We start from the raw sequence: 27,931 nt of genomic DNA on the forward strand, positions 1-27,931 counted from the left end.
ACCCACACTCCTACCTCCTTGGCCAGTGTCCAATTGTTTCTAAATATATTAACTTTAAAATCGTTCTCCGTATTACAATTTTCGCCGAAACACATACTTGTTTTACATACTTGTTTTACTGCATGAGTAACACACCGTCTCTTCGCTCCTTACAATTAATATGTTCTCTGCCTAGCATACGAAACAATCGCTCAGACTGGGCGTCTATCACCCCCTCGGCGAATAAAGTGGCACGTGTCTCTGGGATATTAAAAGAAACATCTTGCTTTTTAATTTTCAAATTGAATCAGCTCTTTGCAAGTCTCAAAAAGCGAACAGTCACGACGGACAAATTCCAAGAATCAGCAATATTGTTTTAGTAGGATTGCTGATTTGAGCAAACAAGAGGCTCCGAATAAAATTTCGGTAAGGACAGATGTCAATCAGCCACAGTTTAAAAACCAGGCGTCAGTGTATTATGAAAGACAGTGGAGTTGCCGGCGGTTTGGATTCTCTATTCTATAACCTCAAACTGCTTCCACACGAATATGTTACTGGATAAATGGCGATCTCAAAAATTGCGAGAAACACCCACACGAATCAAATTAAATGACGAGCTCTGATCTTGGAAGCCCGGTCCAAAATGTCAATGAATGTCACTGTCAAGTTATATTCGTGCGGCACCCGAGTTAAATTATTTCTGATATTGCCATCAAGAAGGGAAAGGAATTCACCAGACTGAAATAACTCGGACTGTTATCGTGTATTAATGAATTAATTAATAAAATCTTCCTTTTGTCAATATATTGCTATTTTCATGTCTCTAAGTATGTGTAAATCTTACTAAAGAATAAAAATTTAGAGGGGGAGGGTAGTTTTCAAAAGCCTTGCAGGGCTCAATTTAGGATTGGAACACAAAATGCAGGTAAAAGGGGTGGCTAGTTTTTAAATTATCGGGGTAGTGCAAAATGTTTTGGGCTCAGCAAGACCAGTGCCATCATTTACTTGCCCCAGGGTGCTGAAGGGCCAATGGAAATGCTGGTCACTTGACTTGTGCTAACCCTAACCCTAACCCCAACTGTAACCCTAACCCTAATGTAATCCTAACCCAACCGTAACCCTAACCCAACTGTAACCCTAACCCAACTGTAACCCTGACCCAACTGTAAACCTAACGTCAAAATACAGGAAAAAGGTCAATGGGACTGAAGCGATTTCTGCAACCCCAACCCTAACCATAGGTTTAAGTCGAGACTCGCCATTGCTGTCTCCTGAGGGTGTCAAATACCTTAGTCAGATGATTTTATTTTTTTCTTAAAGTAACTTATGAAATCTATAGGGTCGTCTATTTGAGGTTCCATTTACCTAAGAAGCAATTATTTGGGTCTCGTTCCAGTCTAAATATTGTCAATAAAATCAAGAAAGCCGTCGAAACTCCGTGTAGCGGTGCAAGTGCTTCCAACAAGTTCTTTATCGAGTTCAAGTGATGTTTCGCCATATATAAATCGCCGTAACGTGCTATACGCTCTTTGTCGCACATTGTCTGAAATCCCTTACTTGCGGCCGACATATACCGAACAGAAGGTCTGGTTATCACTTCTAGTGATAGTCATATCCAGCGTATGGATACAATCAGTGATCGCTTCTGGCAGGTCTACGTTCAATAAGGCACGGCTCTAGAAACTACAAAACTCGGTCAAAATCACCTTTTTGATATAATTTATACAAATCAAACGAGAAATACAAAACTTTTTGTCGATTTCTCTCGCCTGGATGAATTCTGAAATAAGTGCCACCTTTCTTGACATGAAGTGGATTGTTTTCAGCTAAATTTAATTATTTGGATTTAATAATCCAGAAAAAAAAAAAAACACGCTCTAACCCGTTGCATACAATTCGTATTGGGAACGTTTATGGTACAGACTCTTTCGGCAAAGGTCAGCTTCTCGTTCTCGTTTGGTGGGGAGATGGAGTTTGTGAAAAGGGACCGGGGCGGCATGGGGGCGGGGATGTAGAATTAGACCGGCGGTGTTTTTTTGCTCGCCAGGCGTTGACTTTTTTTCTCCACCGACTTTATATTTTTCATTTGCAAGTAGTGGAATTCTGCCCGAAACTGCCTCAGTCCGTCCCATTACTTGCATGGATGTTAGAGCAGTATATAAAGATTTATGTTGGTCGTGGGTACTTACAGTTCTCTGAGCCATGTAGTCCTTTTGAAAACTGCCAGGGGTAAGTTCTTAAACTGATTATTGGACAAGTCCCTTTCAACAAGAAATTATTTCACATCGGGTGGTTAGATTTGCACTGTTAGATAATGCCTAGAACTTTACACGACTCTCACCGGGTGGAGAGGGCTCAAAAAGTTGCTGATTTCATTTTCACGTTGAAATACATAAGTAAGGATGGGCCTTAACGTTACCGAATATCAGTTAACTATGATATCCTATCTCATCTGAGACAAATAACATCGGTCGATGAGGTCTGAGGCGAGGCTCCTTTGATAAATAAGAAGTGGGACTCTCCATACAACTAGCTAAGATAAAACTCTTTGGTAGAAGTATTATATAGACAGATAACACAAGATTTTTCTGGATTGGAACAACAAAAGGTAATAGTTTAACCGGCTCTCGATTGCCCTCTTCCCCTCCCCCCTCGTCTCATAATATAATCGACGACTGTTTTAAATAGCTACATAAATAATTAAGTCGAAATTGTATTAGAAATCATACTTCACTTCAAAAGCCACTCCCACTAAGCATCCGTGAAATATTTTATTGCCGCTACTTTCGCTAGAATGGTTACAATCCCATCGATAAAATTTATGTCCCTGACAATGAAAATAAAGCAACAGTATCTAAGGCTTACCAAAGACTTAATAACGAATCTTTCGGTAAACTGAAGCTTTTCACACATTGTTCTATCGACTTGTGTCCATTTTCTCTTGTGAACATCAGTTTATTGATTCACATGACATGAATATAACCATCGAGAACATCCGATTCTGAATGGTCCAAACGAGTTAATTGTTAAAGCAAAACGACCACATTTTCTATCAGTTTACTGGCGTAATAACCTACGCGGTGCGTAAGAAGTCGCAATGGGGTTTACGTCAGCGGTCAAAATTAAAGAAACCCAATGCTCTCTGACCTTTTAGATTTTGTCGGCCTTTGCCAGTCTTCAAAAGTGAAGCAGTCAAGACGGACAAAGTCCTAGAATCAACGAGTCTTTTTTTTCATGGAATTGTTGATTTGAGCAATAAGAGACTCCAACTAATGCTTCTGTAAGGACGGCTGTTAATAAGGCCTTTATAGATTATAGTAGTAAAAGTAGCATATTATGCTAGTAGCGCTGCTTTTTTTTGGCTAAATTATGCTAAAATCATGCTCTTTTTTCCAAACTATGCCCCTTTTTTAAATTATGCTCTTTGAAAAAAATGCAAATAAGTCTAAAAAATACACTTTTAATTACAAACCATTGGTATACAAGAAAGAAACGCAACAAATCCACAATGAAATTCAAATAAACATGTGGTTCATGTTAACATGCAGACTAGTACTGGACCATACTCTCATGTAGCTTATCTGCGAGTTGCCTGATGAGAGGTTCTGGGACCAACATGGCGTACAATGTGACTTCCGGTTCCGGTGCACCCTAGACCCGGGCTCAGACCGTTTCAGACGCCGCTCAGTGATTCACAGTGAACTACAAATGCTACTACTTGAACTAAAAAATTGAAACATCGAATAAGGTCACCAAGTGCTTGGGAGAAGAGATGAACAATGATCAAATTGTAGCATCAAAAATGATCCGAAAATTATCAAAATATGTCAATTATGCTAGCATTGCTACTTGGCAAAAATTATGCCAGTTTGCCCAAATTATGCCAAAAATTATGCTAGCATAATCTATAAAGGCCTAGTGTCAATTAGCCACTATTAAAAAAAAATACCGACACTGAAGTTGCGGCGGTTTGTTCGATTTTTTTTAACCGATTTCTCTTGCCTTCAAGTACGTAGTTAACTATTACTTCATCTCTCATCTGAGACAAATAACATTGCTCGATTAGCTTTGAAGGAAGGTTTTTCGATGAATATGAAGGACTCTCCATACAACTAGCCAACATAAAACTCTTTGATAAGATTATTGTATAGACAGTTTCATAACTTTTGAGATTTATTAAAAAAAAACAAATAAACAAACAAAAACAAATACTTTATGTCAGCGTAAAGAGTGGTACGTCACTCGCACCAATCAGATTGCCGCATTTTGCATTTTGGTGTGTCAAAAAACCAATCAGATTGCCTCATAAGGGTATATATCACTTTCTAATCAGATTGCCGCATTTTTAAAATTTGGTGTATTACAAACCAGTTAGATTGCCGCATTAGAGAACGAATCACGTTCCAACCAGATCAGAGCATTGGGATGTTGCTGCGCAAATCAGAATGCCGTCCCTCATGCCAATCATGTCAGGAAATTAGGGTACCACGATACGTTGCGAAGGAATCAACCCAAGTTTAACACATATCAAGAATGCATGACATTAACAAGACTCGTGAGCTCATCTACTCAGTGTAATGGTTCATGCATGTCCTTCGTAAGGAAGTTTTCGCTATGATCGGTTGGGATTAGAAAGGTCGTCAGGCCGAAATGTTTCTACCATTTTCAAGTTCAAACCTGTTTTGTGAACCGGCCCGTCAATTACAACGTACGCAAAGTTCTGGAAGGCAATTTTTGCTGACCCAGATAAAAATTGCGAAAAACATTTGCATAAATCATATTTGATTGTTAATCTTGTTTTTGCCTCGTGGTTGCTCTTTTTGCAAAGGTTGAAAAGACCAACAAGTTATATTGAATTTCTTCGTCGACTGCCTTAGTAAATATCGATTTCTTTGCTTCTAAAAACTCTCCATGAATTGAATATTGTACTATCCAGCTACAATTACGTGTTTACTTTTTACTCGCCACTATGGACTAGAGTTTTTCCGATAAAATTCTATTTTCCAGTAAACATCGTAAGTTTTATGACACATTGTTCTTTTGATTTGTGTTCATTTTCCTCTAGATCTAATGAAGGTCACTTTATTTGTAATATGAATATAACAAACGTGAATAACTAGTTCTGCACTCGACCGTTTAGTCCAAAGTTCTAGTCCAGAGATAGAAAAATCCGTTTGTTTCTTTTTTGCACCTTTTATTTTATTTGGCGAAGTGTTGCCTTTGTTCCGGCTCATAACATTACTTTACTAGTCTCACCTATCTTATCCCATTCCGGTGAGATGATCCATACTGAGGGTGGTGTCCTTTAAAGTGCCTATAACACCTATTTTTTCGCATCAAAGTATAAAATGGAAGCATGTAGAGGGTGTCTGGTATGATTTGGGAGTGGTTCTGATGCGTCTTTGATATTTTCCGAGGCGATAAAAGTCCGAAATTGTAGCGAACTTAGTCTCCACGCATCTCTTTGCCCGCGTGAAAGAGTACTGGTACCCAAATATTCGTGACGTCAAGGCAGTAAGACCAAGTTTATTAGTTCAGCGAATCAAAGTGAATGTGAAATCTATTGTTTACGATCTTGAAGCAAAAAAAATGCCATTTTGGTGTGTAGTTTGGGTTTGTTCGAATACCCCTGACTCGAAAAAGAATATTTCGCTCCACGACATTCCTTTTGAGGGCGATCAAAGGCCAGTGGCTATGAAAAGGAGAAAGAGGTGGATTCAGTTTGTGAGCGCAGTGCGCTAACTGGACACCGACTGTGAATTCGCGCATATGTTCAATACCGTAATTGTTTATTTATAAGCCGATCCTGGCTATAAGCCGAGACCCTAAACTTTTAGCTTTCAGAAGCTGTTGGATTTTTATGGAAAATAAGCCACAAGTAGACACCGACTTCAAACTCACGCGTATGTTCAATACTGCAATCATTTGCCTTTAAGCCGATCTCGTCTATAAGCCGATCCCGTCTATAAGCCTATCCCGCGTATAAGCCGATCCCGTCCATAAGCCGATCCCGTCCATAAGCCGATCCCGTCCATAAGCCGATCCCGTATATAAGCCGATCCCATCTATAAGCCGATCCCGTCCATAAGCCGATCCCGTCCATAAGCCGATCCCGTCCATAAGCCGATCCCGTATATAAGCCGATCCCGTCTATAAGCCGATCCCGTCTATAAGCCGATCCCGTCTATAAGCCGATCCCGTCTGTAAGCCGATCCCGTATGTAAGCCGATCCCGTCTGTAAGCCGATCCCGTCTGTAAGCCGATCCCGTCTATAAGCCGATCCCGTCTATAAGCTGATTCCGTCTATAAGCCGTAACCAAAAGTTTTGTTGAAATATTTTAAAAAGGTCCAAGCGAGTTGTCAACTGAGACGAATAATATACTTAAAATGTCAGCAAAGCGAGCTGTATTCAAAGTATCCTGTATTAGTTCAAACACTTCTGAAGTGGTTTTCGCCTTTTCGGGCATAGTAGTCAGGATAAAATGCAATGTTAGGAAGCAAAGCCTTAGCTGATTTCTGTCAGATCGTGTTACTTTTATTCATTCTTTACGGATAAATTCTGCGGATAAAGGTGAAGGAATTGCGCAGCGATTCAAAGTGAAACTGGCTTGAGAAGAAATTCCAGATGAGATGATAGAGAATTCGTCTATAACACACGGGACTTTGAACGCGCTCAACGCGACAAAAGATGATAACATCCACACGGATAAAATTTCCCTAACTACCGGACGATTGGTTGGCCTTGAGGTCGAAAGCAAAGAAGATGACGAATTAACACTCATTCTTGAAGTTATCACTTAACAAAGCGGCTCCATTCAAATAAAAGTGATTGGGTAACTACAACTTTGCGTAAGACCAGTAATTTGTGTAAGTTGATGATCGCACGGCTCTTAGCCGAATATACATTACATTTACTGTATTTTCTCGTAAGAATCTTGTTTTTTAAAGAAATACTCGGCCGTAAGCCGAGCCCCTAGTCTTGTTAACGTTTGATTAGTTCTCAGTGTATTTTCGTGCAAAAATGGCTCAGCCTCGCAAATATATATGGTACATTTCAAGCCGCAGGATTTCTCAACCGATCGGCTCTCTCGTATCTTCCATTACAGCCGGCGATTTGAGAGAATGAGAACATTCTTTGCTCTTTTGACAACAATGCCTTCTGTAAAATTTAATAAGGACTCGGTGCATCAATTGCCAGAAAAACACCTAGTCATCCATTCACAAACTAAACTAGAAGACTAATTACAGTTTGTAAATTCCCGCTCGAAACATCTAAGACGATGCACTGATTACAAAATATACGTTTCTGTATGTGTTCAACCATATCAAACAAATTGCAAGTTGTTTTCTTCAAAACTAAGTCTCACCTAAGATTTGAGAACCCGGCTTGAGAAGACGACGATGTCCAGCTTAAACATATATATGGTCACTAAAGTTGGAAAAAATACGCGTAACGTACCACTTTCCGTAGATTCGAGACCTTTCAAACGACTTGTTAATATTCTGTTCCATTTCTTTTTGTTTTCGATACGCTAATGGCTCGTTTAAATTTGGCACTTCTATGTTGTCCTCCTTGACCTCCATCTCACCGCTTTGAGTTGTAATTTCGGATTCAATCGCCTCGTAGTCCGGAATATAATTAAACTCCGAGTCATTGGAGAAGAAACTTTCGTCAGAAAAACAGGAATTATTGGACATAATGACACGAACCTATGACCGAAATAGCCAGGTAAATTACTAACTACAAAGCCCATTTCTTTGCATGATAAGAACATATGCTTACTACTGTGACGTAACGGCACCCAGTCCCCTCTTGCTCGGCCAAACAATTTATCTTCGGATTATAAAGCTTGATAACAAATTCAAAAAACGCTAAAACACCTCTAATGTTGCTAAAACATGTTCTAGAGTCAATACATTTTGATGTAAAATAATACAAAATAAGTGTCATAGGCACTTAAAGTTATTTTTTAGTATTTAGAATGACTTGAACGCCATGTTATCACCTTATGCATTTCATCAAGATTTTTCTTTGCATTTTCCCCGACCAAGACTAGGTTTTTTAAACTTCTGAACAACATTCTTAGCAGAACCCTTTTTTACTCAATTGGAAATTGCCAGACTCAGTTCTAAAAAAACAATGTTTCACTGCAAACGCATCTCTTAGAGTTAAGAAAAACAACAACAACAACAACGAGGAAGGGAAATCAGTGAAAGTGGAGTGCGATACAAGTTATCCACTCCTGAAATAATTTTATCACATCCATCACCTGGCACCGCCCGTTTCATCTGTTGCTTGCTCATAAACATAGGTTTCAGCTTCGCAAAAGGCTGTAATTTGGAAGCTATTGTCGTATTTGGACCTATTTGGCTGATTGTTTGCAGTTGTATTCAGTTCAACTTCATTCTATCTAAACCCAATCCGAATTTGACGTATTTACTTGCATTCTCATAGAGAAGAAACGTTATTCAACTCTCTCTCTCTCGCGATACCGAAAGCCCGCGCTGAACTTTATCGAAGAGCGAATTAAAAAAGGATACCTTCGTTGGTAAACACAGTTTTTAAATAGAAATGAAGTTCACTGAGAACCGAAATCCGAGAATACTTCAAATAGGTGACATTTATTGCTTAATTGAAAAGCCATGTGCGAAGAAATACTAAAACTAAGAGAATGATAATAAGAGCATTTGCTGTCAGATGCGATTATTAAGTAAACGATGTACGATTCCTATATCCGGAAATGGACTGCAACTTCATTGTTCACTCTCAGTAAAACTCAAGAAAAGCACGATGCTCATCGCATGTTATCCAACACCAGGAAAATACCCATAAATAATCTGTTTTCCTGAATATTTTTCTATAGTTTTCCCGTGCGCGCGAACGCAGCGTTTCCCAAGCGTCTTCCCACAGAATAACTAAGGGTGAATGCCAGGAAAACATGATGTTTGTGATCGTTTTCCTGCTCCACGAAAATATAATAGTGTATAGCTTGATTTCCTAAACGTTTACCTATAGTTTTCCCGTGCGCACGAAAGCAGGATTTCAGTTTCCAAGCGTTTTACCACAGAATTACCAACAGTGAATGCTTTGAAAAAATGATGTTTGTTGATTGTTTTCCCGCTCCACGAAAACACTAGTGTATTGCTTATTTTCCTGAACTTGGGAAAACTATAGTTTTCCCAAGTGCGCGAACGCTGCATTTGCCAAGCGTTTTCTCGTGATCACAGAATTACTGACGACCGTGATTAGGTGATGAAGACTTGTTGTTCGTCTATTGTTTTCCTACTTTATAGAAACACTCGTGAACAGCTTACATCATTTCCGTATAAGTTTTTGTGTAGTTTCCTTGAGCGCACGAGCGCTACATTTTCCAAGCGTTTTCACACAGAATTACTAAAACTGAACGAGAAGAAAACACGATGTTCGTCGATTGATTCCTTGCTCCGAGGAAACGCTAATGAATAGTTCGTTCTCCAGAACGTTTTCCTTCTGTTTTCCTACTCGTCCGAACGATGCATTTTTAAAGTGTTTCATCTGAGAAATGCTGACGGTAAACGCCATGAATACAAGATGTTCGTCGATCATGATCATTATTTCCTGCTCTATTAAAACGCCAGTGGATATTACGTCTAATATCTATAATATTGACCACGAGTAGTAGGAAAAGGGGGTTTCTGGCACATTTTAAAAAGACCCCGAAAAACAGGGCAATTTTGAAAACTGATTTTTTTTCATTTTTTATCTCTTTAAAAAAAAAGAACGATGTTTTTCAGGCAAAATGAAGGACACAGTTTCTTTCAAAAAAATCAAAGAAAAATTGAAGATTTGATTCAGTGGGTTTCTGGCACATTTTCAAAATACCCTGAAAAACAGGGTAGTTTTGAAAACTGATTTTTTTCATTTTTTATCTCATTTAAAAAAAAAAAGAACGATGTTTTTCAGGCCAAATGATTGGCGCAGTTTCTTTCAAAAAAAATCAAAGAAAAATTGAAGATTTGATTCAGTGAGTTTCTGGCACAATTGCCTGAAAAACAGGGCAGTTTTGCTCAACAACGATGATTTTAAGGCAAAATGATTGGCGCAGTTTATTTTAAGGCAAAATTGAAGAATTTTGAGATTACATTGATTCTCAAGACAATCTCAAAATTCGTTTGAACCATCAGAAAAAACTAATGACAATATCTCAGAAAAAACACATAGGGGCTTATGAAGCATTCTCCTCATCGAATTCCTTCAGGAGGTAGCTCAGTTTTAGGTGGAACAATCTGAAGCTCTTCTCTGACAAATCCCCGCTTTGGTCCATCTTTCAGATAGTAAAGAACAGGTTCTTTTTCATTCACAAGTGCTTTTTCGATATTGAAAACTTTTAGAGACCAGATTGGATCTGTTGCTCTTCTGTCTCCACCTTCTAACTCGCCGGGAGCATAGAGATATCTCACGTTTTTTGAATAGTCAAGTCTCTTTTCTTTCAAGCCAACAGGTCTTGAATAAGAAGTTGAACTCTTTGCGTCAACCACCTTTTCTTTGATTGCGTTAATTGGTTTCTTTCCAGTCAATCTTGTCTCCTCACGATTTAATGCAGAAACAACTTCTGGAAGCCTCTTCACCCATTCTGTTGATCTCGTTCTGTATTTGAAGTTCATCTCTTGGCCGTATTGGAAACTAAAAAGGCGCTCACCCAAAGTTCTATTAAATCGCTCAACTATCCCCTGATCTCTATGAACGTTTACGTTTCCTCTTCTAATTCTCACATCATGCTTTGCCATCTCTTTAGTTGTTTCACCCATGAATTCACGTCCAGGATCAACCTGAAGAATTTTTGGCCATCTCAATGGTCCTCTTTTGTAGATTGTCTGGAAAGCCTTTGAGACCTCAGAAGATTCTTTTGAGGTGAGAGGTTCAGCAGCCTTGAATCTGCTCGCAACATCGACCACTGTCAATGCATATTTATAGACCTTTCTAAAAAGTTTGTCATGAGGAAGGAAAAGAAGATCAGCCTGATGGACTGCATTTGGAAAATCAACATCAAACGTTGGTCGTGGGATATGCTTAGGTGCAGGCAAATAAATCTGCCAGATGGCTTGTCTCATCAGCCAGAGCTTTGTAACATCTTCAGGAACCCGAGCTTCTTCTGCCAACTTTTTCACTGCACCCAATCCCTTCCAAAATCCTTTCGGGCTATAGTAAACTCTTGAAAGTTTTCTATCTATTTTCTTTTACTTTCACAAAAATCGACTTGCAGCCAATCCCAAAGCCAAAGCCATTCCTCCGGCATAAATCATTTCACCTTGTTTCTGTTGTGTGCTCGGTTTGTAGAAGTTAGAAAAATGGGGTTCTTTCATATCAAGCTCTTCACTATGTGCCTTGTTGTAAAGCTTTAAAGCATAATCTGTATCAACAAAATTTTGATTTGCCTCTTTTTTGATTCGGTCGTTTGCTGAAATCCAATCGAGAAGCTTTGTTCGATTCTCTTGATATTTCTCATAAGCTGCCTGGTATTTTTCTACAGCAAGATCATGTCTCTTCTTCTCTTCTTCAACACTATTTTTATCTCCACTCAAATATTTTGCGAGATAGCTCCCACCAACAAATGCTGTTGCATTGATGAGTGCTCCTCCGATCATTATTGCTATGCTTGCCATTTTATTAATCGCTGGCAAGTTTTCATAATGAAATTAATCTCATAGAATATTGGATTAGTCCACAAACTTAAATGCATTTCTTAAGATGGCAAAATCTTCTGTTCTTCAAGATATTTTTTGCTGCGATTGATCCAGCAAATGCTATCTGATTGTCAAATGCTATCTGATTGTCATATCCAGCAAATGCTATCTGATTATCAAATGCTATCTGATTGTCATATAGGGACCTATGGTTCCTAGGATCCCTGAGCTTAAATACCCTTAGAGCAAGAAATCAAAGAAAGAGCTTAATAACAAAGTTAATGAGAGTACAATGTAAATAACAAGATTTTAGGATCATTTTCTAAACAATCATCAAGTGTTAACTTATGAATGTTACTTACAATTTAGTCAACTCGGAGTTGTTGTCGAAGACTCCAGCTTGTAGCCTCTTGATTTGATTTCCATTTAATTTCCTAAGAAATGGACAAAATTGAACCTAAAATCGCTCGTTAATGGGTAATCACGATTCCTAGAGTAAGTCTATGTTATTTGTACGTTTGACCACTTTTTTTTTTTTGTTTAAATTGGCTTATATAAACTAAACTGGAATGGGTTTAAAATACCATTTAAAAATTGTTGTGAAGTCACATTATGTTTCTGCTTAGTTTTTCCCTCTGGAGAAAAGGGGTAGTTGCGCTTTTCCTCCTTAGGATGGCTTATCTTCTACTCCGCCAAAGATGTCTGACGGAGCATCTCTTGAAACTTCGGAAAATGTCTGTACATTTGTACATTTGGATCCGGTTATGTTCTAGTGCACTTAATCTCGAGTACTTAACATTGAAAAAATACCGAGTGACTTTAAGCGGTTGATACCACTAGCAATGGAAACAACTGAATCAAAGATCGCTCCTTAATGAGTAATCATAATTCCTGGAGTGAGTCTATGTTATTTGTCCTTTGGAACATGTGTTTGTTTACATGGGTTTAGATAAACTAAACAGTGAATAGGTTTTAAAAAACCATTTAAAAAGTGTTGTGAAGCTCCTTAATGAACAAAATGTAGCAAATTGGTAAATTCATAAGATTTTTAATACACCTAGAATAGTTAACAGAAAAACGTTGATGGGCTTGAAGAATAAATTTTCTTTTCTCAGACTTTTTTTCCGCAGTTGCTAAATTTTTAGTTCAACTGCAAGTATCATAGCTTAGTAGCACCCTATTAGTATCTGTGAGAAACGGGTTCGTATCCCATCCAGGCCGAATTTTTTTTCAGGCTTATTTTCTTCAACTCAAGTCAAATTGCAGCTCACATACAAGGACGATGATTTCTTTGATTTTTAATCCGCAGGTCAAAATAAATTAATTTCATTGCAAATTCATAGCTTTATGTCGTGCCCAAATAATAAACCATTGTTTCCCTCAATAAAATATTTTTAGATGATTTATTGAACGCACTTAATTAGATATTTATTTTTTCTGTCTTTCACCTCATTAACACATGTACAATTTGCCAGCCAATGTAACGAAAGGTGTTTTCATTTTAATTAGAGGCAGTTGCACTTTGGATTGACCTCTTCAATTGCAATTTTGAGAAGCGGAAGAAGCAGCAATGGGTAAGTCTACCCGGTTTTGAACTCTAAAAGTTACCACAAAGAAGTTTTGTGTTTGAACCTTTAAGGCCTAAAAGTACAAAGATAAGTGGGCTGTTCATGTTTTTGAAATTGAAATGCTGCACAAGACAAAAAAATTCCTTTTTAATAGAGCTGGATAGTGTGTTCAAAGATTATGATTTTCACCGAGTGCAAAGTTTTGAGGAAAGGTTGGAAGGCCTGGACACCTTTTCCCAAAACTTCTGGCTTACAAAGTTCGTCTGAACAAACGAACAAACACTTGTTCAAGTACTGCATTCTTTGGCAAATTGATTCCAACTAAGCTTGCTCATCTGCGTTACTTACTGGGGGATATCGACGTTAGAAATGGTGAGTAACTGAAAAATTCAACATTATACTAGTTTTCGAATATCTGGAAACGGACGGCAATTTCATTGCTCTCTCTCTGGAAAACTCAAGAAAAGCACGATGTTCATCGCATGTTATCCAGCACCAGGAAAATACCAATGAATAGCCTGTTTTCCTGAATGTTTTTCTTACGTTTTCCCGTGCGCGTGAACGCTGCATTTCCCAAGCATCTCACCACAGAATAACTAACAGTAAATGCCATGAAAACAGGATGTTTCTGATTGTTTTCCTGCTCCGCGAAAACGCTGTATAGCTTGTTTTCCTGAAAGTTTTACTATAGCTTCCCGAGCGCACGAAAACTGGATTTCAGTTTCCAAGCGTTTTACCGCAGAATTACCAACGTTGAATGCCATGAAAGCACAACGTTTGTTGAGAATGAGAGCGATCTTCGCAGTAACGAAACACTACTTAAGCGGTAGTAAAAACGAGACCTGAATTAAATTCAGGCCTGTACGGGACTCGAATCCATGATCTCTGCGATACCGGTGCAGAGCTCTACCAACTGAGCTCACAAGCCAAGTGGGAGCTGGTCATTATGTTGGTTCGTAATAAACCCGTCAATTGATGAATCAACATTTGTGAATATATGAAAGTCATATATTTAAACTGCGGTTAGAGAACGATTATGAGAGCGATCTTCGTGGTAACCAAGGCCTCTTATTAAGCAGTGGTGAAAATAAGGGCTGTAAAACAATTCAGGCCTGTACAGGATACGAACACATGACCTTTACGATACTGGTGCAGTGCTCTACCAACTGGGCTAACAAGCCAACTTAAGTAGTGTTCCTTACAGCGAAGATCGCTCTCATACTCGTTCTTTAAATAATTTGTTGATTGTTTTCCTGCTCTACTGGAGAACGTTAGTGTATAGCTTGTTTTCCTGAACATTTTTCTATAGTTTTCCTAAGCACATGGACGCTGCACTTGCCAAGCTTTTTCTCACACAATAACTAATGGTGAATGCCATGAAAACATGATGTTTGTCGATTGTTTTCCGGCTCCATGAAAACGCAGGGTCATCCTCGTAGTAAAAACCTAAAAAAGTTTTCTTTGTTTCATGAGGTATTGTTTTTCTGTACGTTATTGTTTCTAATGTTTTCTCGTCTTTGTTTTACGTAATTCGTGAGCTTCACAGGCTTTAACACCGAGGATGAACCAAAACGCGAGTGTATAGCTTGTTTTCCTGAACGTTTTTCTACAGTTTTCCTAAGCGTACGAACTCTACATTTGCCAAGCATTTTCTCACAGAATTACTAACGACCCTGATTAGGGCATGAAGACGTGTTCTTTGTCTATTGAGCGCGGCATTTTCCAACTGTTTTCACACAGAGTTACTAATGATGAAGGGCATCATTTGCAATTCTGTTTACAAAGATCTGGAAATGGGAAGAAATTCCCACAGATTGCAGCTTTGGAGTGATAATCAAGATCCCAAAGAAAGGGTCTCTAAGTGATAGTAACAACTGGCGAGGAATTACACTTTTGTCTGTGCCGCGTAAAATCTTTTGCAAGGTCATTATACAGCGCATCACCCAAGCTGTTGATGACATCCTGCGGAACGAGCAATCTGGATTTCGCAAGGGGCGTGGATGTACGGATCACAAGTTTACGCTGCGGAACATACTTGAACAATGCACTGAGTGGAACAGGGAGTTGCATGTAAATTTAATCGACTATGAGAAAGCGTTTGACAGCATTCATAGGGGCAGCCTTTGGCAGATTCTGAGAGCATATGGCATTCCATATATATGATATTGTTAATATCATGAAATGCTTCTACTCAAATTTCACATGTTGCATCGGTCAGGGGGATCTAATACCCCATTCACACCAGAAAACTTGTTTAGTTAAACCAGGTTTAACTGAATAAAAATCAGAAGCAGAGAACTGAAAAACTAAATTTTTCACAAAATTCAAGCAATTGCTAAATTGTATTTTCAATGTGCCACATTTGAAGTCAACCAAGTATTGATTTGAGCAGCTTCTATGGAGCTGTTGTGTTAAACCATGTTTAACAAAACAGCTTTAAAGCATGTTTAGGCTTTGGTGTGAATGGAGTATTAGACTATATATGGAAAACTCTTTCAGAACCTCAAAGCTGTTGGTATGGCAACTACTGATAGAAATGTTTAGCTTGCTTTTTTGATTTTGTTCTTGTAGTATAATCCATAACCTTCCCATAAGTTAAACCCATCACTGCAGCTTGACCAGTTGATGAGTTATGCCCCTTTCCTGGTTTTTGCCAACCCATGGCAGTTTCTTATTTGGTTTCTCTCTTACCTGAATTCTAAAATACCTCTTTTTTTAATTACTTCAACAGTCTTGAAAAAACATTGTTATGCAACCATTGTGAATAGGGTTTGCAATGAGTCCATGTCTGCTGCCCAGGAAGAAGTGAAAAACACCCCTGGTTATGTTGTAAATGAAGAGGTACAAGTTGATTTCAATTTTATTTTGTCTTTGTCCACATACTTATACACCAGTCTGAGAGTATGGGAGGTGCATGCATGAGTGTTGTTCAATTGTTCCTTTTTGCAAGCCAGGATCTCTGTAAGCAGTCAATTTGATGCATGGGATCTAGTAGACTCCTGCAAAGTTCTGCTGACTAGCACATCTAAGCATACAATATCTGATATCAAATTATAAACCCTGAGAAATTTGTGAGTACAGAAATGTGCTCAATGTTGTTTTGATATCTACCATTTCTTCCTGTAGTGTTTTATTACAGATGCAAGGCATGATTCGAGTAGATCAGCTGCACACACGACGGTGTCGGCCCGTTCTTTCGTAAGATGCTTTTGAACTCTTTGTATGATATGTTGAACCTTGATACACTCAATGCTATTCCTAAAAAGATTTTTATTTTTACTGATTCTGTTTAGAAGGACCAAAAAAGTTTCAGGAGTTGTAAACTGGAGTAGGGCTAGTGAAGCTTAAGCAGTGAGCCATGAAGTCCCTATGACAAAAGAGCTGCTGACTTTTATAACTGAGTCCCAAGGTATGATACATTTGCATCCTCAATAATATCCTACCATTGATGTAATATGAGTATGGAGGACAGAAAAATCCTTTATGGTGTGACTTAAGTAATTCCTTTTGTTTGTTTGTTTATTTATTTCTCATGTGTACTTCTCCATGAAGAAAAGTCCACTCAGTGAGCAAGAATTTCAGGTTAACCTGCTCATTGTTGCTGGCCATTATCACGTAATTTGAATGACTGTCTGTTGAGAGAATGATTAGTGGTCATAAAGTACAAAGAGGTTTTCTCAGGTTACTCCTTCAAAAGAGCGATTTCATGACACCAAAATTGTTATTATTAATTTTTGTTGTTATGAACACATTGTGTTATGTAATTCCAACAAGACAGCATAATTCATGAACTCAAAGATTACACAATTTTCTGTAAAAATGGAAAACCAGAAGCATTATACTTACTATTATTAATACTGATCTATTAATTTGTTTTTCTATAACTTTCTTTGTTTATGACTCAGGGAAATCATGTCAATTGCCATGCGGAGTCACGGTGCAAGCAGAATGGCTACACAATGAGCAAAAGTTTTAACTAAACCTGAAGCTGTTGCTGCATATAGGAAAGCCATTATGAGCACCTCAATATATAGACATGCACATGATTACTTGCGGGTAATTAATTGGCACATGCTAGTGTATGTTTTTATTTCTTTTGCATGAAAAAGTTTGCCTCTTCCAAATTAGTGATGTTACAGTAAAGGCCATGAAAAAGTTGCAAAAAATTCATGTTCCAGTTACAGAAAAAGCCACTCAAAATCTGTAACCTTCTGCAGTGTAGGGAAACATACTGGATTGAATCTCTCCATTCAGTGATGCTCATTTATGCTGCTAAGCGGATCCATTATGGGGATGACACCTACAACAACATGTGCATGGAACTAGCCATTCTTGATTGGGTAAAAGACTTATGCTGTTCTTAATTAATTCAGCGCAATTGCTTTGGCACTTTTTGAATGATATGCTTACTCTTTCTTATTGACTTATTTCTCTTGCAAAATGAAAATGTGAATAGAGAAGTATTGTCTCTGCAGATGTACCAACATGCCAGGCATCCGAATCGCCCGGCAGAGATCAGGGTGCTTACTGCAAAAACATTCAAATTCAGGGAAACCATCTGGTCTACCTTTTTTAATCTAAATAACTGATGTCCATTCTGCTTACCAGTGATTCTGACTTTCTGTGATAATTTTAAATGGGAGCCCAAATGTCTGATAAAAGATGTGAAGTAACTCGGCAAGAATAACTCTACCAAATGCTGGTACTAAGCAGTGAAACATTCATAAGACAGTATTAATTAAATATAACTTAAGGGATTTTTCCATTCAGTTTTACTGATGTTTCCACCTCTTCATTTTCTTTTGACTGTATAATTATGTTTCATGAACTTATTCAATTGTTATTTATAATTGCTCTCCTTGACATGGGCATTTGTATGAGAATTTCCTTATTCCCTTTTATGCCCCATGTAAGGAATGCCTGGAAGGTTAGGAAACCTTGACCTCACATCTTTCATAACACAATTGGGCATCTTTTCCCGCACTGCATTAACCTGTTGCCCAAGTTCCATTCTTCTGGCCTGGTAAACAGGGTCTTTCCAGAACCCACACTTCTTTAGAGATCTCCAGTAAATCTTATAATCTTTGTGACGTTGCACGTGATTTTTTATGTCCACTTCTTTATACTAAAGAGCTTTTTTTCAGTGGTTTATTTCACATTGGATAAAGCTTCCCAACCTTTTTTTTTTTATATATTGAGTGGCTAAGGCCTTTCACTTCCATGGCAGAAGAAAAAAAAATCAGGCTTTTCGACTTACTCCTCCATGAAACGACTTGTCTACGATAAGTACGCTATTCGATGGGGCGTGGGATTTAACCACTTTCGTAAATGGCTGCCGGATTAATATTCTTTTGTTTAAATTTAAATTTAGCCTTTCTGGCCTCGCTTGAGATAGTGTATTCTTTTGCATTTTCTATTGGAGAACAAGGCTTGAAAGGCTAATTGAAATTTAACCTATTGACGTCCAGTGCGCCCGTATGCGCCCATGGGGACCCACACCCTTTCTACGCCTTGTGACGTCATCACTTTTAGCCCTGGAGCACAAATTTGAGCAGGTACTTGAACAGGTTAAAAATATCTTACAAACGATACCAGTATGAGGGCAATTGAGTGAAGGAGTTTGGAGAAATAGCAAAAAAACCATGTAACTTTGACCTGAAAATCTGCACGAAAATCTTGTTCCATTACCCACCTACCTTTCTGAGCATGTCGTTTGAAAATAATGAGTAGTTTCTAAAAAATCTCTACACCAAAATGAAGCCTACTGAATTTCCAGCAAGTGAGGAGAAACTTCAGGCAAGGAGAAGGGAAAAAAGGGCAGGAGAAAGAGAGAAAAGTAAAACTCGTAGGTGGGGCATTACTTTTCAACCCAAAAAATGTCGAAGTTTTGCTTTCTGCGCGTGCCCGACATTTTCAGGCCGCCATTTTACATTTGGATTGAAAGACGGTCGAGTGTACGAGCTGTCAAGGGGTTTTTGGTAAGTTTGAGCTTTTAAAACCACAACAGTGACCCGAAATCTGCTCGACCCGCTTCAAAACACAGCTTTCCACAAAAGCTGCTGCCATTAATGGGTTAAACAAAAGAATATTAATCTGGCAGCCATTTATGAAAGTGGTCTATGAGGGGTCAATTTCTTCAGGGTATTTCTGAGAGAGCCATTAATGATTATCAATATTCAGAAGATGTACTGAAACAGTCCGTGCCACTTAAAGATATAAATCTTGTCTATAAAACACAAAGTTAATTTTTTTTTTAATACTGAAAGAGAAGTCTGGCTGCTACGTAACATTAAATGTCTTGGAGTTGACTTAAGGTTACCCGAGCTCAGTTTCTCAGATAATAATGTTGACAAGTTTGTTAAAAGTCTAGACATGGGTCATGTCACACATATCCCAGGGGCATCAGGTGTTTATAGCAGAGTCACTGGCCTGGTGTTTATGATTATTGATTTGCACATGAGAGTTCCCCATCTTTCTTGTAAACTTGTCTGGTTCAATGAAAATGAAAATCATTTAATTTTTCAGTTCTAAGATGATGGAGCTCCTAAAACAAATGAGCTGACAATGTCAATTGCAAGTATGTTGTGCTGGAACTTTGATGATCAGGTGTAAGTGTAAAAGAGAAAGATCAAATAATGCATGACCTCTAGAAGCAGCTCACTGAAGAGATGAAAATGTTTGAAGGTAATGTTTCGACTGTTTGTGATAAAGGGTGCACTGTTGAATCTCATCCAGGAGCAGGCATGTCCTGGCAGAGCTGGGCTGCCAATGAACTCAACCAGGCAGCTACATATCCTTCCCCAAATGCAAATGTTCATAAAGGAAACATGAACACTATGGTGGGTAGTTTTGGAATGGGTAAAGGTAAAGATGACACCTGGAAACGTTACACTAAGGAAATGAGAACCTCTAATACTGAAAAGGTAAACAATTTTCTTGCCTCTCTTCCCCCAAACCTTTTCAGAAAAAAAATAGTTACAGTTCACGGCTGAAAATGGCATCCGACAGTTTGGTCTTCCTAGGATTGGGCATTTTCCAGACATTTTAAGGCCAGAACCCATGCATTGTAAGGTCACTGCCTGGCAACATTATATTGATCTCCTGTACTTAGAGGTAGTGGGAAGAGGAAAGTTTGACCCTTTTGTTTCTGCTCTGGGATCACCTATAGGGAATAGAGACTCTTTTGAGGGTTTCTGGTACAGACAGTGTTGGGAAGCGTGCTAGGAAGCAGGGGATGTTACAGAAATCAGAGGTGGACCTAAAGCAATATCTGCAGTAGAGAACTTTTCCTCATATAAGACATGCATCAGGTAGGCAGGGGGGGGGAGTGTGGACTGGGATACTTGGCTTCAAGAGTAAAAGAAAATTTTAGTGATTAAGCCAACAGGTATAACAAGTTACCAGTTAGGCTTATTGGCAATCAAGCCATTGCATTGGCTTCATAATACCATTTTTTAAGTGACACTTGTGACAAGTAATGCGAAGTAATTATGTTTGCTCGTTTACCTCCCAGAACATCAACCAATGCCCTCTCCTTATACCTCACACTACCAATGACGTTCTCACCACGCTGTTACCAACCAAATGTTTGCAATTGTGGTGGAAATAAAGAAAATGATTTGCTCAGTTGTCAAGTTTGTTTGTCTAGTATTGACCTAGTGACTTGTGTAAGCAGCAGAGGCGCGACAGAATCAGTGTTGTGTGCACTAAAACCCATTGTCTGTAAACAGTGCAATACTCGCTTTGCTGATAACTTATCGCTGTGGTCTCATCTAAAGTTCTGCAGTGCCACTGAGGTAAGAAGTGTAGCTAGTAATCCAACTTTGATGACAGTACCTGGTTTAAAGGAAGCTTTACATATTAGAGGATTAAGTACTTCAGGTAATAAGGAAATACTAGTTAAGCACCTTGAAGGTGCATTGGCTTGGGAAGGGTAGTTGAATTATTTTTTAATCAACAGTTTAAATCTCCCGAAATATTTGATGTGAAGTGTATTTTTCTTGGTCAAGTTGGTGCACAATAAGGCACACTTACTATGAGAATGATAACTAAGCTCTCAACAAATTCTGTGTACCAGTAATGTGAGTAATATGCCTACTTAATAAGAAAAATATTTTAAAATTGGTGCAAAATTGTTTAAATTAGCTATGTTTGTTAGACAGGTTAAACCTGTCGGAATACAAAAGTACTGTTGTCACTGATATCACTTGGTATGCACTGATATGTTACATAGAAAACTTATAAACCCATTTTTTTTTCCTTTTAACTGGCTTCCATTTTAGAGGCAGGGTTTCTGCTCTAATGTATTTATGGAATTTTCTACATAAAGGGTTGACCACTAAACCCTTTACGTGCGAACAACAGTATGAATATTCTCCATACTGTTCTCAATACATTTTTCAAGGTGTTGACAAGGAAAAATTGTTTAACAATCAAGAGCTTTTTTAGTTAGTAATTATTTCCTTCATTCTTGTGACTTTGTTTAATTTGGGGTTAATATTGTAAGACGAAATTAGATGCTGGTCACTGTTAGGGGTCAAAGGGTTAATAACTAATGACTCAGCATTTTGTTTGTTATGTTTTTGTGTATTTATTTCTACAAGATATAAAGATTAAATTTTAAAATATATGCTTGTATTAATAAACATACTTCCTTCAGAACTTTGTTTCAGATTATATTCAGGGTTGTCATTCTTTTGCTATATGAAATTTCGTGACAAGGTCTAACAAAACATTAGCAAGTTTTGCTGTTACCTAATTAACTTTCAAGCGAGATAGTGTTCAAACTCAATAGCTTTTGTAAATTTGAGTCCTTTGCAAATCCTTCTCGATCATAGCACAGCACGTAAAATGAGGTTGTTACCCTTTGATATTTTACTAAATAAATTGAAGCGGCGTAGTTTGCGTGACAACAATAATTGACTTGCCGCTGCAACTTTAAAGGAAGCGACCATCAAGGAATTTTGTCGAAGTGCCGCTTCTTGTGAAAATTCTCTCCCTTAAATCTCGCTGGAGACTAAATTTTCTCTGCTTGTTGCTTGTGAGTTCCTCTAACACGGGATCAAAGTCTCATCCCGTAGTTGGGGTTATTTTCTGCAAAACGAACCCTCCTTGACCATTGTTTCTCCGCAGAAAACTTCATTTCTACGGAGGTGGAATTCTAAAACCGGTCTCCTCTCTCTGTTTCATCCTCCATGCCCAAGTGCCTTAAAGATAGTTTGTTTGATGTGCTCGCGCTGTCATTATTTTCCGCCATTTTTTAATAGGTTTTTAGTTTTCGTGCCAACTGCCGCTGACGATTTCTGCGGCAGCGTGCATCAGAGTTGCGGAAGGAAAAACCTGGGCAACCGACCATCATTTGCTAGGTTGCTAGGAATTCATCTACAATGACTGATCCGCGGATTCATATTCATGATTTCCATGCCCCTTATCTTGAGCCACCTGTGCCGCATCTGCTTTGAATGGAGTGCGTTCTCTTATTTTAAATTTCTCCTCTAGCAAGGCCTTCTGCTTAGCGCTAAAACGGACAGTCTTTCTCGAAGATTGCAATACCCAGCTCTGCGGTAACGCCTGAACACTTAACTCTGCAATGTCAGAACGGGCAATCTACGGCTGTGCACTAGATCCTTCCTGATGTTTTTCAATGTAAAGCATCTTTGCCTTCTCGAGAAGCGAGTGCCTTTAATTTCCTCTATAAATATGCACTTCCCTTACTGTATACGCCGCTACACCGTGCAGTAGTGCTGAAAAGTACTCGCGCATCCCTCAACTTAAAAAGAAAAAAAGATCGATGAGTTTGTTGTCAATGGGTGCAACTTCTCCTTAAACAATGTCTTCTGTCTTTTCTTGAAGAGGAGGCTGCTTTTTGTCAAACAAAAGGATGTCTTAGAATTCTCCAGAAGAAAAGTAACTTTCGGGAAAGACTAAATCCCTCACTGAACCCATCAGTTTCAACAAAAAAAGAGAGCAGAAAGAGATGGCTATAAAAGATGACTATAAATAACGCGCGTGAAATTTGGTAAAAGTGTAAATATGGCAAGCATATTGATTTGAAGGTTGTTTACCAATTTCAAGTTGTATCCGTATCGTACAAGACGATTTTGCATTTTGGCTTGTTTTGTTTGGGAAATAACCGCTAACATTTTAAATATCAGGTAACCTGAGCAACATAAACAACGAAAGTTGAACTAAATTAGCTTTCTATCCAGTGTAGAAACGATTTTTCGCCCCAAAACGGCCTGGTGTCTTTTCAACGTGCGCATTGTTGATTTTTCACTTCCAATTGCGTGACAAGGAATAGCATATTTTGACCTCTGTGTCAGTTTTATTTGGAGTCCTAAAATTTTGTAGTTTTGAGTAGCCCAAAAATTGTATTGGATATTTGTGAAAAAGAAGCCTTGTTCTTCGCTGGATTAACTTCGTATAACCCCATGCCATGCACCAAGGTACGATTTGACCCTCTCAATTTTGCCATCTCTTTGTCCGCCTAAATGAGAGGAATAATGAAAAAAAAAACCAAAATTGCCCAAAAACTTAGATCGCGACGGACGTTTGTAAATACGTGTTCTTTCCATTGAGAAAATCGTTGGTCACATTTATCGTTTGGTTTATTCTCAAGCGACGTTCAAGTTATTGGTTAACTAGACCTAGTGAAGCTGACATGAGAGCCACCAAATCGATTTTACCGCCGTTCGCGTAAAATCAAAATACAATGGAACTTAAAGTTTTTTGTCTAAAAAGAATTCATCCAGACGTATATTCTGCCAAAGCTAGGGGATTCACAATTTTTTCATATTGCACACCTCCATGCGCTATTTAGGGAGCGCCACTCTTAAGTAATTAAGTTTAATTTGATCTACGAACAAATTCGGCCAAAGTCCGGCGGTCACCATGTAAAAGTTTGTTTAGAATGACGCTATTAAATTTTTATTACTTTCTTTGTATTTATATCCGAAGTTATCACCTCAAATTTCTGAAAAAAAGGAGCTTCTTCCTGTTCAATGTTGTACACTTTTCTCATCCACAAAATATTTCTATTACATTTTAAAAACAATTTTCAACTAAAAGACTTCGAAAAAGGACAAAATGGAAACAACACGCCACACCCTATTGCACTCTAATTCTAGCGCATCCCTTGATCCAGTTTAACAGAAATATAAACAACAGTAAATGATAAAATTCAAGTACGATTATAAGGAACCGGATGTCCTTTATAAAGGCCTTAGAGAATCCGTGGGGGTTCGTGAGTTATCTAACACCGTCCTGTATTTTGTGATAATGTACACAGAAAAGAGCTGAGGTGTTTACCACTGGTATTTTGTTACTTAATTGAGATAAAGAAACGTGGTTCAGAGACACTAGCATATGGGGTCTGGATTTAGGAAGGACTAGTGCACTGGATTCGTACCTCCAAAGTCTTGAACATCTTTTTCAGATCAACAAAATTTCTAATTTTGCGTAGACCGTGACGATGTTTTACAGTGCTTGCACTGTAAGTTTAATTGACTGGCTCACTTAAAATGAATTGTCACTATAGGTGTCACCAGGCTGTTTTTTGTTTTTTTGCTTTTCGTGTTTTTTTTGTTTGTTTGTTTGTTTTTTTCATTCGTTCGTTCGTGGAAAGAAGAATAAACAGAAGAAGTCTGAAACACAGCCTTGAACACTGAACTACATAGAACATTCTTGACTTGATAAAGAGACTACTTAAAGAAGAGGGGAAGGGTCTAACAAATTCCCCTACAAATTTTTCTTTGATAATCCATTTTTGCGAACGAATACAATGCATGTTTTAGAGGAAGTTTCTTAGTCTATATTTTAGTGCGGCTTTATTAGGACATTAGCAATGATATACATGAAATATGCAATATAACCCACGCATTCAAATGTCTGTTTTGAGGGTGGGATTTGACTTATTCCTCTTACACTAATATTAAGAAAGACTCCAAACTTACAGCCAATACAGCCGGGTATTGCTACTGAAAATGCCTGATGGTAGTTTCTTCAACTGGTTGTTCTGCAGCCACCTGCCAAAGTTTAGTATATTTAGCATAAATTACATAGTATTTGACAACAGAGGTCGGAGAGTAAATATGCTTGAATCTATTCCTCATGTACTGATACGAGGGCCTAAAACATACACTTCATCAAACCAATGTTGTCACTGATTTGATATCTCCATTTTAGTCTAACATCTTCAAGGCACCAGAGAGGATAACAAGCTATAACCTGTGACAATATGAATTGAGATAAATTGGATTTTTTTAGCCCTGAAAACAACTTGATTCTTACAAATGATTTTTCACCCTCTTCCTATTACCTATTGTTGTAATACACAAGGCTTGACATTACACACTGTCATGTATGGTAGTCCTCATAATAATGCAAGCGACACTGAGTAGGGGATAAGGGGTGAGTAAATTGACAGCAATCGGGTTTGGAGCGGCAAATATTGGATTTGTCATATAAAACGTATATTGAAAATAGTTTGTTGAAGATTGCATAAAACCTGTTTTATTGTGCACGCACAGATTCATATGATGCGATCAGGCTTTTTTCGCAAGACAGGGAGGGCGGAATAAAATCTGTATCTCTGTTCACTGCCTGGTAAGCCACAACGACAGCTCATTACGGACGACAGTTTACAGGAAACCGACACACACCGACAGATTACTAGACGAGTCATCCTACAACCCCACATCACACAAAGCCACAACTATCAGAACTCTAACACGACGCGCACAACTAGTATACGACTCGACAGACAGCTTATCCGACGAGAACAAATACCTTCACCGTCTTTTTTCGAGGAACAACTACAACAACGACTTCATCCGACGAAACACTCACCGCCCCACTACCGCTACCGAAACAAACGACACCGCAACCCCTACGACTACAGCAACCATACCGTACATAAAAGGCATGTCTGAAAACATCTCGCGCATATTACTACTCTTCGATATCCGCGTCGCCCACAAACCTATCACCACACTACGTCAGTTACTAACCAACGTTAAAGACAAAGACGAACTGAGGAACAGACAGGGAACGATTTATAAGATCAATTGTTCCGACTGCCAAGCCTCCTACATCGGTGAGACTGGCAGAAACCTCACAACAATACTGACTGAACACGGACGAGGGACGAGGAAGGTGATATCAGCAATCACATTGCTGAACACCATCGACTTACCAACCACAACATTGACTGGGACTCTGCGGAATGACTAACCTACAGCACTGACTATTTTCAACGACTGACTCTGGAAAGCTGGTTTACTAACTTAGAACAGACTCCCCTAAACAGATGTCAACAACTACACGCTCCATACAAGCGACTCATTTACGACATAAAAATCACAGACGACCGAAAAATAACGACCTAACTTAACCGACAGATCGAAACTGACCAATCACGACCGACCTACGTCAATAGCGCTGCGCGTTTGTGACGTCACGAAATTTTGACCCCCTAGAGCGATTAGGACAAACAAACAGGCTTCTCGAGTAAATGAATATGGGCGATGATGCGCCCATCTCTACTTTAAACGCCTCTAAAGCTCGTATTTTAAATCAAAACGATGGTGTTCCTGGCTCAAAGTTCGAGCAAGACCAAGAGAACTATACAAACATACAATTGAAGCGTTGGTTAAAGTGTAGAGGCTTGATATTGAGCGGAAAATGAGCAGACCTCATCGCACGTGTTCGTGACTGCCTCGAGTCGGGAAAACATTATGTAGTTGATTCAAGTATAGATGATGGGAAATGGCTTCAGGCGAAGATACTAAAGGAAAGTAAAGTCGATCGTGTGAAACTTAAGGATCTAACAGATCAATGTAAAAAGGGATTTGACAGGCCTACACGACTCCCCAGCGCGTGTTTAGAATTGCCTATTCAAGGTTTGGCCCTCGCGAGTATGTCTTTGAGCGATCGCCCTCATTTTTAAGACACGAGTGGCGGATTTTTGTATAGTTCGCTCAGTAATGGTTGTTTCTATTAAATGCCAGTGTCTCATGAGAATTTGCTTTAGGTTTGGCACTGATGGTTGGTATTGTGTAATAAAAGGCAAGATTCGTCGGTTCGTCTTCGATTTCTATCGAAGAGTTAGTTTCCTGTTTTTGAAATTCACCTCTGAAAGGGTTGTTTTAATGAGGGCCTCTGGGTAGCCTCTCTTTCGCAAATGCGCTTTGAAATTTGTAATTTTCTCTTCGAATATTGTCTGAGAGGAGTTTGTTCTGAGAAGTCTAAGGGCCTCTCCTTTTATTAAGCCTTTCTCAACTCCTTGTGGGTGACAGGAACATTAGTGTGTATACTGAAATGTCTCAGTTTGTTTAAAATGAGTACGCGCATCAAGGATTGCATCCTTTTCGAATCCTTCGCCTTTATAATTATAGATGTAGATGTCCAGGAATGTTGTTTCCTTATCGCAAGTTTCAGCCTTAAATTTCATTGTTGGATGACGATTGTTTGCTTTTTGAATGAAACGTTCTATTGTTGGTTTGTTTGTACTCCATAGCGAGAAGATCATCGTCTATGTAACGTTTCCAAACAAGCGGTTTGAAAAGGCTTTTGTCGAGGATTTCAGTGTACAGCACAAATATAAGTATTGTAGTTAACACTATCAACTGAGAAATTCTTTCTAGAACACGCATTTACCCGGCGTTGACAAAGTTCCAAGTCATACATGCTTCGGCTTTGGGAATGGTATGAAGGCTTTCCGA

General features: G+C 38.6%; 3 protein-coding genes and 2 pseudogenes across 3 annotated transcripts in view; 1 reads left to right on the top strand and 4 right to left on the bottom strand.

Moving 5' to 3' along the window:
- The window catches only part of LOC111347678 (uncharacterized), a 724,620-nt gene that overhangs the window by 516,170 nt on the left and 180,519 nt on the right, over nt 1-27,931 (bottom strand). The window lies entirely within an intron of this gene.
- Nucleotides 9,730-11,178, bottom strand: LOC148737650 (uncharacterized). Its single transcript, XM_088747392.1, has one exon. It carries the CDS (start codon nt 11,068-11,070, stop codon nt 10,201-10,203), a length of 870 nt encoding a protein of 289 aa, XP_088603518.1. The 5' UTR covers nt 11,071-11,178; the 3' UTR covers nt 9,730-10,200.
- LOC148737651 (uncharacterized) lies at nt 11,176-11,650 on the bottom strand. The gene has a single exon (XM_088747410.1). It carries the CDS (start codon nt 11,620-11,622, stop codon nt 11,203-11,205), a length of 420 nt encoding a protein of 139 aa, XP_088603536.1. The 5' UTR covers nt 11,623-11,650; the 3' UTR covers nt 11,176-11,202.
- On the top strand, nt 15,996-17,857 carry LOC148737652 (uncharacterized; annotated as a pseudogene).
- Nucleotides 26,610-27,863, bottom strand: LOC148737653 (uncharacterized; annotated as a pseudogene).

This window comes from Stylophora pistillata, chromosome 2 (assembly GCF_964205215.1).
Source record: "Stylophora pistillata chromosome 2, jaStyPist1.2, whole genome shotgun sequence".
Classification (NCBI taxonomy): Eukaryota; Metazoa; Cnidaria; class Anthozoa; order Scleractinia; family Pocilloporidae; genus Stylophora; species Stylophora pistillata.

What these genes read in the sequence shown, in the direction of transcription:
- LOC148737651 (XM_088747410.1), bottom strand. Translation starts at nt 11,622, where the DNA reads ATGGCAAGCATAGCAATAATGATCGGAGGAGCACTCATCAATGCAACA.
- LOC148737650 (XM_088747392.1), bottom strand. Translation starts at nt 11,070, where the DNA reads ATGAGACAAGCCATCTGGCAGATTTATTTGCCTGCACCTAAGCATATC.